We start from the raw sequence: 15,001 nt of genomic DNA, 5'->3' as shown, positions 1-15,001 counted from the left end.
ATTAAATTTAGCAACAGACGGCGCCTTACGCCTAGTGCCTAATTACTTGGAATTTAATCGATAATAATAGCGGGAATATATCCGGATCGGAATTTTTGTCGTTACTGTTTACCCGAATTTATATACTGTACAGCAGAGCGTCGTTTATCCGAATCAATTGGGGAAAGTGGGGTTGTTCGGATAACCGATTATGCACGAAAAAATATATTAACCTATCCCGTGTTGAAAATTTTCTCCGTTGCGTGTCGCTTCGCGTTTCATTTTCGTCGATCTTCAGCTTAACGTAAACTTTTTAAAATAATAATCGTGGCTATTGTATCGTTAAAAATTATATCTTTATTTTTTCAAACAAAATAAATATATTGAAAAATATAAAAACCAAAAAAATTATACGTTAGAAGTTGATCTAGTATCAAAAACGTTTGATTCGGCACGACACAGTCCTCAGAAAAACACCACACAAATGTGCCAGTGCTGCCAGCTAAAAAACACACCAACAAAAAAAAAAATATTGGAGTAGCCAAAGATTGCACATCAGTAGAGAATATTTAAATTTGCCGACTGAAATTCTTTCGGATAAACGACGCTCTACTGTATTTATTTATTTAGAGTTTCTAATAGAAGTATTCTTATTTTTGTAGGCAAGACAGATACTGGAACGGGAATTTAACGGTTTACTTCTCAAAGGTACAGACAGGAGGCCCGACGAGGTATCGAATCGCTGTTAACTACTTTTGTATTTCGCTCTATCGCGTTTCGATGGCGTCGACCCGCGCGAAATGGCTCCTGGCCCGTGCTGACGTCTCTGTTTTATTTGTGCAGGCCGGCAAGCATTCTACGCACACCGCTTCGACCCACCACAGCGTCCAAGGCGACAGACTGGTCTGAAGAACGGGCGGAGGAAGAGCGCAGCCACCCATCCCCGGAGCGGAGCGGATCGGAGTCGAGCAGTTCCTTAGAATCAAAAACGATAAAAAAAACGAGTAATAACAAAAAAATAGATAACCGAATTGGCTGCCGTCTGCGACGAGAAGGGAGGTGCGGAGGAGGGAGAGAGAGAGAGAGAGCGTCGCCCGTCTGCCCCTTCCGGAAATTCCGCGTCGCTCTCCTTCCGGTTCCGCCCGGCCGGAGGTCGAAGGTCGTTTCCGGCGGCGGGCGGAAGTCGGAGCGGTACCCTCCGGCGCGCCGCGTCGACGCCGCCGCTGCGCGCCGCCCCGTGTACATATTGTAACCAAAAAAAAGAAAACGATAACAATACAATTTAATTTACCGGAAACGACCGGAAAAACCGTACGGGAAGAATTTTCCTCTTTTCTTTTTAAACTTTTTTCTTTCAAGAGACGAGTTTTTGATGTTCGGTCGCCGATTCAAGCGCTAAAAAAACTCGGATGGCAGTTCTATTTAAAAAAAACAAGTTAGATTTTATAATCGTGCCCGTCTGTTTGTCGTCCGTTCTGCGTGCATCTATTGTAAATTTTTTTTAATGTAAGATCCTTTCGGACGTCGGCACCTATTCCCCTGCCCTCTTTTTGTTTCTAGTGTAATTTACCCATTGCCAAGGCACGAGAAATCGAGTCATTAATCGATACTAGTCGCTTCCGTGTCGATGTGTGTCGTGAACGTTGTATCGTCGTTAATTCATTAATTTTCTGTGTACCACCCTTTATTATTTTTTTTTGTTTTGTTCTTTTGATTTAGTTCTCTGCGTACTCCTTTGAGTTGTGTACAGATTTCTAGGCAGCTCCTTAATATATATATATATATATACATATTATTATTATTAAAATCATCTTTGCATATTTTTATTTTTTTAGAGTTTTTTGGACATCCGGGGTTATTATTGTTTAGTTTATTTATTCATTTACACGGATCGAGCGCCGGCGACGACGACGCGTTGGGTTCGAGTGACCGAAAAACGAGGGACGAAATTTACGTTGGAGCGCCTCTAGCGGCGCCATTTTTTGATAATCAAAAAGAAAAAACGAAACTATCCCTTACGTCACTTTCTAAGTATACGAAGAACAAAGCCGTTAGTACGAATGAGTTTTATACGCATTTATTATATACTCGTAGAGTTTTGTATTTATTACGAAAAGAGAAAAAAAACGTTTTTACCACTTTCGAGTAAAAAAACAAAGGAAAAAAAACACTTGGTACAATAACAATGTCGTGGTTTATGGTTCGGCATGCAAATTTTGTCTACGAGAAACTTCTTTGTCCCGTTTCTAGATTTCTATCGGAGGAACGAAGCGAAACGCGCACGTTACGAATGGAAGATGGACGCGTTTCCGTTCCCGCTTGCGTCACTTCCGGCCCGCGCCCGACGTCGTCTGTCCGCCTCCTCCTCTCTCCGGTGGCCACACTCGGTTTCGAGGTTAGCGTTTACGTAAGTTTCGCGGGCTTCTAACTCCGTGTTTCCCCCCGTCGTGTTTCCATTGTACAGTATTATCGAAGGTTCGAACCCCCTTCGTTCCCGTAACTACAGTTACAGAAAATTCGGGTAAAATCGTCTCGCAGGTAACGAGATCTTCATCCGGATCTTCGTGTGTTTATTCGGACGTATTCGTAGAACCAGTCAAATTACTCGTCTATGTCACGTGGATATTCGGAGTCTATTTCTTTTCCTATTGTTTTTTTTAAAAAAAAAAGGAAATCCGTTACACCGTTTCGGCAGTTTACTTCCATTATGTGAACGGAAGAATTGTTTATAGCAGTTGTTCTCGTCACTTTGTAACATTTTTTTATGCACAATTTAACCGAGAGATGACGACGACGTTGAGAAGAAAACAGAAATTTTGTCGCTGCAAAACTTTGTAGATGAAAAATTGTTTTTGTTTAGCCCTTTTATGCAACTAAACTATGTACTGTTGTTAATATTGTACCGATACATCCGCATTTTATATATAAAAAAAAAAAATGAAAAATTCACACGACCGGGCCTGGTGAGCGCGCGTGTGAACGTGCGCGCGCGAGTAGGTGCGAAAACAAAACAAAAAAAAAAGACCGGGACGAGGAAGGAAGCAATAATGGAAACGGGTCGAACCTCTTCTCGACCAGAGCTTAGATAACCGCAGCCGGGCCTTTGTTCTCGGCCGACGTCGGGCTGTAGTATATAAAAAAGCACGTGACCGGGCGGCACCCGAGTCGTATTGTGTGACGTGGGCGATCTTCCGACTCTCCGACGTCGGTGGATCGATCGGTTTCTTTGTTTTTTTTTTCTCCCGTTTGTTTTTAATGCGCGGGTGGCGCCACCCCCGGTCGATAAGCATATCAGGTTTCCGGAGCCGCGTCGGCCACCCGGGTCGAATTCGATGACGTGTTACTTGGAGTCGAGAATATAAAAAAAAAGGATTTATTATGTTCCATCGTCTCTGTACAGATAGCCTCGCTATTGCCATTGGTGTTATTATGGCAGTGTACGATAGAAACAATGAATAATTGCCTCTTGGACTGTGTACGAGTCTCTTTGTCAGTGTCTTTTAACACGCACGTGCGACTTTCCGGATGACTCCGTACTACGTTTACACTAGAAATTCAAACCGTGAAGTCGAATGGCCAAGCTCCGGTCCACTTTTTATTTAACAGAACGGCGGTGTCGAACGGAACCGGAAGTACCGCCGTTTTCTTTGTGGCTCGAAAGATCCATCGAATTTTAATATTTCGGGAGCGGTCTCCTATTGGTTGGATTTTCGTAGTGTAAACGTAGTATTTAAACAGCGAGGACGATGCGAAATTCGGATGAAGTTCCGACTGTTGGCTTCTAAAAAAATGTATCCGAAAAGAAAATTCGAAACTGCATTTGGTAAAACACTAACGAGCGCGTGCGGAGCCAACCCTTAATAATTACACCGGCGACTTGCGAGATTCCTCCACATCCAATAATTTCTCGCGTACCAAAATTCGGCCATTCCGTTCCCGCCGCGGCAACGGAAGTTACGTAACTAAAGCGCCAGGGCTTAGAACTTCGGCCGAGTGACGACGAACGAGACGATACACCCGCGTAAAATTGTACGGCGTCTGGACTGCAGTCGGTTATGCGGGTCGGTCAAGAAAAAAAAGGGACCCGAGCCGCGAAGCAGCGAGGGTAGAGCCTAAGAAATTTACTCCTTCCACCACGGCTGGGTTGTGTCCCGGAAATGACGACGAAAGGTGACGTAATCCATAAATGTCCATCGGTCACGTGTGTACATGCGTCGAGGTATTTCCCGTTGAATATCTCGGGTTGGGGTAAAGACTAAAAAATGAAATTCGGCGCGGTAGCTTATGTTTAAGGGGCATCGATGTTATTTTGTTGGTGAAAGGTGTAGGGGTGATCAGTCGTGTCTCTGGTCTTAATGAAGATTTACTTATTGTTAGTTTCCCAATTTTTTTTTAAATATAAACTCATCACTACCCTCAAAGTTAAGCCTTTTGCCATTTCATACTAATAACAGGAAATTGTATTCAAGCTAGCTGTTACCAGAAACTTCGCCCGCGGGGGTTTTGCAAGCAAACCACATTTATATTCAGTATTTCAACAACTATAGTAATTGTTATATAACCCCTACCGCTGAGAATCAAACAAATCGTTTTCAATTTAATCAATTTTCTGGAACGTTTACAATCGTTCTATAATCGAACCAATAACAAATTCGAATTTAAAATGGTTCGAACATTTGGTTTAAAAAAGTCGAAATATATAAAAATGTTTATAACAATGTCTGAAATGCTATCNGAGAGGGTGATTGCTTGATGATGGTGCTATAGCTGCCAGAGTCTCGTTTGGTGAAGATTACTCTGCACCACAATTATTGGCACTGAGAACGAGATCAGCTTGGAATAACTTTACTCACAACAAATGTTTTCGGCCATTTACACGCTTGTAAACTGATCGAAAATAAAGATCGCAAGACTCAAAATACGTGCATACACTGTAATTTACTATGTGGAGAACAGTCATTTTATCTGCAAAATAGACTGTTACGAATTGTGCAACAAATGAACTTGCCAAGACAGACTAAAAACAATTTGTTTTTCTATATAGTATTCTTAATCGCAAAAAAGCCAAATCTGGCAATTTTGCTCAGAACTAACTGAAGCGCCACTTGTAATCGTCCAATGCGCCACGTTTTGGCCACCCCTGCTCTAAGGTGTGTTTCAAATTCATACGGACACGAAAAAATTAAAATGAACCCCAAATTTGCTGTATTAAGTGACAAATGTTTTATTAAAAATAACATGGATTTACTTGTTTACACTGCAAAATAAGAATTTTAATCAAACATTAACATTTTGTCACTGAAAATAATATTTTTTTAAAATTTTGTACAAAAAACTGTTACATATTTATCTGGACAGGTTTCAAATTGCAAAGTTTTCTTACAATTTAATGGCCAATGTAACCACCATTTAACTTAATTACATTAAATACTCGATTAAGCATTGTTTCAATTAGATTCTGAAGGAATTCAAGCATCTGAAATTGCTGCCTTCGAATCATGAATTGTGGGAAAACTGCTTTCCATTGGCATAAACTGTACGAACCATCATCCCCCAAAGATTTTCCATCGGATACAGGTCAGGGCTTCTAGCAGGCCATGTCATCAGATTAATATTTTTACGTTTAAACCACATTTTTGTTGATTTAAAGGCATGCACAGGGTCATTGTCTTGTTGAAAGATCCAATTTGGTCCNAAAAAAAAATATTGGAGTAGCCAAAGATTGCACATCAGTAGAGAATATTTAAATTTGCCGACTGAAATTCTTTCGGATAAACGACGCTCTACTGTATTTATTTATTTAGAGTTTCTAATAGAAGTATTCTTATTTTTGTAGGCAAGACAGATACTGGAACGGGAATTTAACGGTTTACTTCTCAAAGGTACAGACAGGAGGCCCGACGAGGTATCGAATCGCTGTTAACTACTTTTGTATTTCGCTCTATCGCGTTTCGATGGCGTCGACCCGCGCGAAATGGCTCCTGGCCCGTGCTGACGTCTCTGTTTTATTTGTGCAGGCCGGCAAGCATTCTACGCACACCGCTTCGACCCACCACAGCGTCCAAGGCGACAGACTGGTCTGAAGAACGGGCGGAGGAAGAGCGCAGCCACCCATCCCCGGAGCGGAGCGGATCGGAGTCGAGCAGTTCCTTAGAATCAAAAACGATAAAAAAAACGAGTAATAACAAAAAAATAGATAACCGAATTGGCTGCCGTCTGCGACGAGAAGGGAGGTGCGGAGGAGGGAGAGAGAGAGAGAGAGAGAGAGAGAGAGCGTCGCCCGTCTGCCCCTTCCGGAAATTCCGCGTCGCTCTCCTTCCGGTTCCGCCCGGCCGGAGGTCGAAGGTCGTTTCCGGCGGCGGGCGGAAGTCGGAGCGGTACCCTCCGGCGCGCCGCGTCGACGCCGCCGCTGCGCGCCGCCCCGTGTACATATTGTAACCAAAAAAAAGAAAACGATAACAATACAATTTAATTTACCGGAAACGACCGGAAAAACCGTACGGGAAGAATTTTCCTCTTTTCTTTTTAAACTTTTTTCTTTCAAGAGACGAGTTTTTGATGTTCGGTCGCCGATTCAAGCGCTAAAAAAACTCGGATGGCAGTTCTATTTAAAAAAAACAAGTTAGATTTTATAATCGTGCCCGTCTGTTTGTCGTCCGTTCTGCGTGCATCTATTGTAAATTTTTTTTAATGTAAGATCCTTTCGGACGTCGGCACCTATTCCCCTGCCCTCTTTTTGTTTCTAGTGTAATTTACCCATTGCCAAGGCACGAGAAATCGAGTCATTAATCGATACTAGTCGCTTCCGTGTCGATGTGTGTCGTGAACGTTGTATCGTCGTTAATTCATTAATTTTCTGTGTACCACCCTTTATTATTTTTTTTTGTTTTGTTCTTTTGATTTAGTTCTCTGCGTACTCCTTTGAGTTGTGTACAGATTTCTAGGCAGCTCCTTAATATATATATATATATATACATATTATTATTATTAAAATCATCTTTGCATATTTTTATTTTTTTAGAGTTTTTTGGACATCCGGGGTTATTATTGTTTAGTTTATTTATTCATTTACACGGATCGAGCGCCGGCGACGACGACGCGTTGGGTTCGAGTGACCGAAAAACGAGGGACGAAATTTACGTTGGAGCGCCTCTAGCGGCGCCATTTTTTGATAATCAAAAAGAAAAAACGAAACTATCCCTTACGTCACTTTCTAAGTATACGAAGAACAAAGCCGTTAGTACGAATGAGTTTTATACGCATTTATTATATACTCGTAGAGTTTTGTATTTATTACGAAAAGAGAAAAAAAACGTTTTTACCACTTTCGAGTAAAAAAACAAAGGAAAAAAAACACTTGGTACAATAACAATGTCGTGGTTTATGGTTCGGCATGCAAATTTTGTCTACGAGAAACTTCTTTGTCCCGTTTCTAGATTTCTATCGGAGGAACGAAGCGAAACGCGCACGTTACGAATGGAAGATGGACGCGTTTCCGTTCCCGCTTGCGTCACTTCCGGCCCGCGCCCGACGTCGTCTGTCCGCCTCCTCCTCTCTCCGGTGGCCACACTCGGTTTCGAGGTTAGCGTTTACGTAAGTTTCGCGGGCTTCTAACTCCGTGTTTCCCCCCGTCGTGTTTCCATTGTACAGTATTATCGAAGGTTCGAACCCCCTTCGTTCCCGTAACTACAGTTACAGAAAATTCGGGTAAAATCGTCTCGCAGGTAACGAGATCTTCATCCGGATCTTCGTGTGTTTATTCGGACGTATTCGTAGAACCAGTCAAATTACTCGTCTATGTCACGTGGATATTCGGAGTCTATTTCTTTTCCTATTGTTTTTTTTAAAAAAAAAAGGAAATCCGTTACACCGTTTCGGCAGTTTACTTCCATTATGTGAACGGAAGAATTGTTTATAGCAGTTGTTCTCGTCACTTTGTAACATTTTTTTATGCACAATTTAACCGAGAGATGACGACGACGTTGAGAAGAAAACAGAAATTTTGTCGCTGCAAAACTTTGTAGATGAAAAATTGTTTTTGTTTAGCCCTTTTATGCAACTAAACTATGTACTGTTGTTAATATTGTACCGATACATCCGCATTTTATATATAAAAAAAAAATGAAAAATTCACACGACCGGGCCTGGTGAGCGCGCGTGTGAACGTGCGCGCGCGAGTAGGTGCGAAAACAAAACAAAAAAAAAGACCGGGACGAGGAAGGAAGCAATAATGGAAACGGGTCGAACCTCTTCTCGACCAGAGCTTAGATAACCGCAGCCGGGCCTTTGTTCTCGGCCGACGTCGGGCTGTAGTATATAAAAAAGCACGTGACCGGGCGGCACCCGAGTCGTATTGTGTGACGTGGGCGATCTTCCGACTCTCCGACGTCGGTGGATCGATCGGTTTCTTTGTTTTTTTTTTCTCCCGTTTGTTTTTAATGCGCGGGTGGCGCCACCCCCGGTCGATAAGCATATCAGGTTTCCGGAGCCGCGTCGGCCACCCGGGTCGAATTCGATGACGTGTTACTTGGAGTCGAGAATATAAAAAAAAAGGATTTATTATGTTCCATCGTCTCTGTACAGATAGCCTCGCTATTGCCATTGGTGTTATTATGGCAGTGTACGATAGAAACAATGAATAATTGCCTCTTGGACTGTGTACGAGTCTCTTTGTCAGTGTCTTTTAACACGCACGTGCGACTTTCCGGATGACTCCGTACTACGTTTACACTAGAAATTCAAACCGTGAAGTCGAATGGCCAAGCTCCGGTCCACTTTTTATTTAACAGAACGGCGGTGTCGAACGGAACCGGAAGTACCGCCGTTTTCTTTGTGGCTCGAAAGATCCATCGAATTTTAATATTTCGGGAGCGGTCTCCTATTGGTTGGATTTTCGTAGTGTAAACGTAGTATTTAAACAGCGAGGACGATGCGAAATTCGGACGAAGTTCCGACTGTTGGCTTCTAAAGAAATGTGTCCGAAAAGAAATTCGAAATTGCATTTGGTAAAACACTAACGAGCGCGTGCGGAGCCAACCCTTAATAATTATACCGGCAACTTGCGAGATTCCTCCACATCCAATAGTTTCTCGCGTACCAAAATTCGGCCATTCCGTTCCCGCCGCGGCAACGGAAGTTACGTAACTAAAGCGCCAGGGCTTAGAACTTCGGCCGAGTGACGACGAACGAGACGATACGCCCGCGTAAAATTGTACGGCGTCTGGACTGCAGTCGGTTATGCGGTTCGGTAAAGAAAAAAAAGAGGCCCGAGCCGCGAAGCAGCGAGGGTAAAGAGCCTAAGAAATTCTCTCCTTTCACCACGGCTGGGTTATGTCCCGGAAATAACGACGAAAGGTGACGTAATCCATAAATGTCCATCGGTCACGTGTGTACGTGCGTCGAGGTGTTTTCCGTTGAATATCTGGGGTTGGGGTTGGGGTTGGGGTAAAGACTAAAAAATGAAATTCGGCGCGGTAGCTTATGTTTAAGGGGCATCGATGTTATTTTGTTGGTGAAAGGTGTAGGGGTGATCAGTCGTGTCTCTGGTCTTAATGAAGATTTACTTATTGTTAGTTTCCCAATTTTTTTTTAAATATAAACTCATCACTACCCTCAAAGTTAAGCCTTTTGCCATTTCATACTAATAATAGGAAATTGTATTCAAGCTAGCTGTTACCAGAAACTTCGCCCGCGGGGGTTTTGCAAGCAAACCTTATTTATATTCAGTATTTCAACAACTATAGTAATTGTTATATAACCCCTACCGCTGAGAATCAAACGAACTATTTTCAATTTGATCTATTTTCTGGAACGTTTACAATCGTTCTATAATCGAACCAATATGCAATAACAAATTCGAATTTAAAACGGTTCGAACATTTGGTTTAAAAAAATCGAAATATATAAAAATGTTTATAACAATGTCTGAAATGCTATCAATTTAAAACACTTAGTACTCAATGAAAACTGAACGTAGTTGAAAACAAAATAGTACCTAAAATAGTACAGTAGAAGCCGTTCTTCGGGTTAAGCCTTAATCCTTTCTCTCCCTCCCTCAAGGGAATTTTGGAAAATCCGTTCTTAGTGCGCGTTTTCACGACGTACCCTGTGTACCAAATTTCAAGTTTCAACTCCGCGCTGAAATGCTCGTATACACCCGCGCCACCTATCATAGGATAAATGTACTATGCCAGAAACCTTCGCGGAAGTATATTAAACAACTTCCCAAAGTTTCATGGCAATCAGATAAATGGTGTAGTAATGCATGAAGGACACACAGACACATTTTTATATATATAGATAACAGATGGCGCCCCAAAAACTTATAACAATCTACCATACAAAACTGAAAAACTGGGCAGTCTGTCACGGTATGCCAAAAACGTCCATTACGGGCGCCCCTTGCTATTATTTAAATTATAATAATTTATAATAATAATATATTATTGTTATCTATCCACTATATAAAACTGAAAAAATGGCCAGTCTCTGTCGGCGTAACGAGCGCCAGCAAAACATAGCGGCAAACCTACAAATTACCAGAGTCCGTGCTCGACTCTAATGGCATTCGGCAGGCATGCTGCTTGCTGTGTTATTTAAAAAGAATTGGATCTAGTAATGTGGGTCACAGTGCGTGACAATGATGATAATGAAACAAAAAAGCATAACTATGTTTTGAACCGGAGACGGGATATTACGGTATTTCTTTGCAATCAAAACGGAAACATGTAGTACGTTATCATGAGAATTGGATGTAGGTATGTTAGTTTTAGTACACGGCAATGATAGTTATGAGCAGTTCACTTTCAACAGTGTTTTGCCGAACGTCCATTTGTAATTAATTATTTAGTCAGCATGCGTAGCAATGATAAATATTTAGTATTCCCCGATGCAGGCAGGCATCGGTCCTTTCAACTGGTTAATGATAGAAAAGTTATTTTTAAACAATCTCGTAACAACCGGAAAAGTTACACAACTCGTTGCTGGATTTTTTAAAATAGGAAAACCTCGCACTACGATTCCTCGCGTAGGAAAGGCACCATTACGCCACGTTTCGTTATTGATTGGATAACTTTAATGTCTAAATTTATTCAAGTGCCGGAAAAAATTTTCTTTGAAATTTCGCCGCCCAGACGAAATCCGGCGCTACCCTTTCCCGATGCGCGTTTTCCAACGAATTTCGGGTGTTCCGAAACCAATTACAATATTCTAATGCATACGTCCAACCCGATAATTAATAATTTAAATACCAAACAACCGCCGGATTCGTTATCGGGCTAGTTAAGGATAATTAATTATGGAATAATTTGGCTACGCGAAGGCGTTAATATTGTCAGAATTAATTTCGAATATTCGATAAAAGATTGTCCGGAGTGGTAATCCAATCCGCTAATCCGACTTATCTGCATTACGGGGGTGTAATTGAAAAGTAAAAATAGTATACAAGTACAGTAAAACCGAATAGAAAGGAAACCTGCCTACACGGATTCAATGTTAAAAAAGAACCTATTTAAAACGGAAAAATATTCGGTACCTGGCGATTCTGTTCACTGTATTAATTAATTAAGAACTAAAACGTAATAAGCTCGACTTACATTCTCGTTGAATTTTGCCGGACACTTTTTATCCAATGGTTTTCACCAAACTTGTTTTCCATTTAAAACCTCCATACGAATTCAATTTTCCCCCTGTTCGTCCTTACACCAACGTCGCACTTACGCTTGTTTCGTCGTACCTCCATTTCGGAACTTTCACTCCAAAAGCTTTCAGAACGAAACGAGACGCACGCAAATTCCAAATATCCAACTGTTCTTCGCCATCCGTTCGCACCAATCCTCAAATCAAAACTAATTTGCATATTAGCGCGTTATGTTAAAACCTCGACACGCGCGACTTCGAAAACCATTTTCCAAGTGGAAAAAATTCTGCGTAAGAGACTTCTTACGTCACTACATTAATTATCTCCAGTAATTGTAGATTTATTCCGATTATAACCATTCTTAAATTTTGTACTCCTTTTTTTCAATTTTTAAAATGGATCACACCTAATGTTCTAGAACATTTTTCCACTCGTTTCTAGAAAAGACCGAGTGGAGTCGCTATTAGTCCCCCCTCCTTTTATCCAGACATTGTCAATTTCATTTTTTCCAAATTTAGAACAGTTATATCACGTTTATAATAGCGTAATAAAAAAAACAATACTTACTGTTTTTAATTTTAAATTCTCTCTTATTGTGTGTATGTCGTTCTCGAGAATTGTCAGTGTATCTTCAAAAAACTTTCGCCGTATGCAGAGAACTGCAACAAGTTACAACATGATAAAACTTGTAACTTGTTGCAATTCTGTCTGACGACTGTTGCAACTGTTACGTTTTAAGAAACTACACTGGCTCACTCGGAATTAATTATAAGGGTTTTTATATTTTAAATTATAGAGTATTTTCAATCGTTTTTTACACAAATTTATATATTTGAATACCTTATTTAAAGTAAAGCCTATAATTACCAAGAAATACTTACGGCACATTCCAATTTTCAACGCTGACTCAGCGCTGATCTCAACAATCGTAAAAATTCGTTCCTTTTTTCAACGTTGAGGTAGCGCTGTTGTCAGCGCTACCTCACCGTTGAAAAAAGGAACGAATCTGAACGAAAAGGAAGCATATCTGTTGAGTGCTACTTTCCAATGAGTTGTGGGAAATTGGTAGGACATTTGAATGGAATCCATCTTACTGAGAATGGAATTATGGGAACTAAGCACTTCGTACTCGAGTTGGAACGTCGTTGATGACGTCAAATTGTTGACTTCAACACTCAACACTCGCGTTGAAAAATTGGAATGTCCCGTTAGTTATAGGAGTCTTGATTGTTATAATTATGTTTCGAGTGAAAAAGTATGTGAAATCTTAATAAATTGTCACAAAACATTTATCCTTAGGATTTGTGAAGGCTCTAAGGCAGGGGTGGCCAACCTTTTGCATACCATACGCCAATTTTTTGACAGACGAGTTCAGATGCGCCATGTAACTCGAACAATTTTTATACAGTCTTATGTTCAATGTTAGGAGTTGATAAATAGAGATAAGAGTAAATCTGCTTCGCTTAGGGGAGAAAAGGGAATAACTTAATCACGCAGTTGAATTAATTAATTTATGACAGTTTATTGAAGTACCAATTTACAATAGTCAATAATGATCTCCTGTACCAGAGGGTGATTGCTTCATGATGGTGCTATAGCTGCCAGAGTCTCGTTTGGTGAAGATTACTCTGCACCACAATTATTGGCACTGAGAACGAGATCAGCTTGGAATAACTTTACTCACAACAAATGTTTTCGGCCATTTACACGCTTGTAAACTGATCGAAAATAAAGATCGCAAGACTCAAAATACGTGCATACACTGTAATTTACTATGTGGAGAACACTCATTTTATCTGCAAAATAGACTGTTACGAATTGTGCAACAAATGAACTTGCCAAGACAGACTAAAAAAAATTTATTTTTCTATATAATATTCTTAATCGCAAAAAAGCCAAATCTGGCAATTTTGCTCAGAACTAACTGAAGCGCCACTTGTAATCGTCCAATGCGCCACGTTTTGGCCACCCCTGCTCTAAGGTGTGTTTCAAATTCATACGGACACGAAAAAATTAAAATGAACCCCAAATTTGCTGTATTAAGTGACAAATGTTTTATTAAAAATAACATGGATTTACTTGTTTACACTGCAAAATAAGAATTTTAATCAAACATTAACATTTTGTCACTGAAAATAATATTTTTTTAAAATTTTGTACAAAAAACTGTTACATATTTATCCGGACAGGTTTCAAATTGCAAAGTTTTCTTACAATTTAATGGCCAGTGTAACCAGCATTTAACTTAATTACATTAAATACTCGATTAGGCATTGTTTCAATTAGATTCTGAAGGAATTCAAGCATCTGAAATTGCTGCCTTCGAATCATGAATTGTGGGAAAACTGCTTTCCATTGGCATAAACTGTACGAACCATCATCCCCCAAAGATTTTCCATCGGATTCAGGTCAGGGCTTCTAGCAGGCCATGTCATCAGATTAATATTTTTACGTTTAAACCACATTTTTGTTGATTTAGAGGCATGCACAGGGGCATTGTCTTGTTGAAAGATCCAATTTGGTCCACAAATATTTGGTCCAGCTTCCAATAAATGATCTTCAAGCATGCCTTGATACTTCTTTGAATTCATTCTTTGAGTTATAAATGCTAAATCTGTGGTTCCGTTGAATCCAAACGCACCCCACACCATTATTGATCCCCCACCCATTTGGCGTTTTGAAAATATTTGTTTTTCGGTTCTTAAATCGTGCCAATAATACTTCCAACCGTCTGGACCATCTAAGTTGAATTTTTTTTCATCACTGAACAAAACTTCAATCCATTCTTCGGACCATGTCATGTGTTTTTGTGCCCAATCAAGTCTGTCACTTTTGTGCTTTAATGAAAGTGGTGGCATTATAGCTTTTTTTCTGAATTTTAACGTTGGAGATTTATTTAAAACTGTCCACACTGTTGTGCTGCTACAAGGTAAGTCTAATTCTTGTTTTATTTTTCTTACTGATGTTCGTTTTGTGGAGCAAACCTTAATGATTTGTCTTCAATCTCGAGGTATAAGCTTGGATTTTGAACCTGTCTTGAATTTTGGTACATCCTAGCCACGTCTTTTTGATAAATAATCACCAACAGTTGATTTTGGACGATTTATATATGCTTCAATTTCTCTTATTGACTTGCCTTGTGATTTATAGGCATCAAATCTGCTCTTTTTCATAATCAGATAAATTCTTTGTTCTACCCATTTTAGAACGTTGAACAACGTAAAGAATTTGAATTACAATTAGATATGTAAGCTGATTTGTATATTTCAATGCTTCAAACTAAACAATATTCTGTTTAAGTCATGAAATGAGTGCCTGTCCTGATAAATATGTAACAGTTTTTTTGTACAAAATTTGAAAAAAGTATTATTTTCAGTGACAAAA

The 15,001-nt window shown here is 40.1% G+C and overlaps 2 protein-coding genes and 1 long non-coding RNA gene across 8 annotated transcripts in view; 2 read left to right on the top strand and 1 right to left on the bottom strand.

Annotated features, from left to right (window-relative positions):
- Nucleotides 1-3,455, top strand: part of LOC111622298 (liprin-alpha-1-like) — a 39,698-nt gene extending 36,243 nt beyond the window's left edge. For all 6 annotated transcript variants that reach the window (XM_023364669.1, XM_023364675.1, XM_023364660.1 and 3 more), the window contains 2 exons: nt 642-710; nt 823-3,455. In XM_023364669.1, coding sequence (XP_023220437.1) covers nt 642-710; nt 823-888 — 135 coding nt within the window. In that variant the 3' untranslated portion in view covers nt 889-3,455. The remainder of the gene's footprint in view (nt 1-641; nt 711-822) is intronic.
- The window catches only part of LOC111622348 (FGFR1 oncogene partner 2 homolog), a 72,976-nt gene that overhangs the window by 36,741 nt on the left and 21,234 nt on the right, over nt 1-15,001 (bottom strand). The window lies entirely within an intron of this gene.
- LOC111622373 lies at nt 5,717-8,638 on the top strand. The gene is made up of 2 exons (XR_002756260.1): nt 5,717-5,884; nt 5,997-8,638. It is a non-coding gene; the product is annotated as an uncharacterized LOC111622373 (long non-coding RNA).

Source organism: Centruroides sculpturatus, unplaced genomic scaffold, assembly GCF_000671375.1.
Source record: "Centruroides sculpturatus isolate CEXI.00-Female unplaced genomic scaffold, Cexi_2.0 scaffold14, whole genome shotgun sequence".
NCBI lineage: Eukaryota > Metazoa > Arthropoda > Arachnida > Scorpiones > Buthidae > Centruroides > Centruroides sculpturatus.
This window is presented reverse-complemented; position numbering and strand designations above follow the sequence as displayed.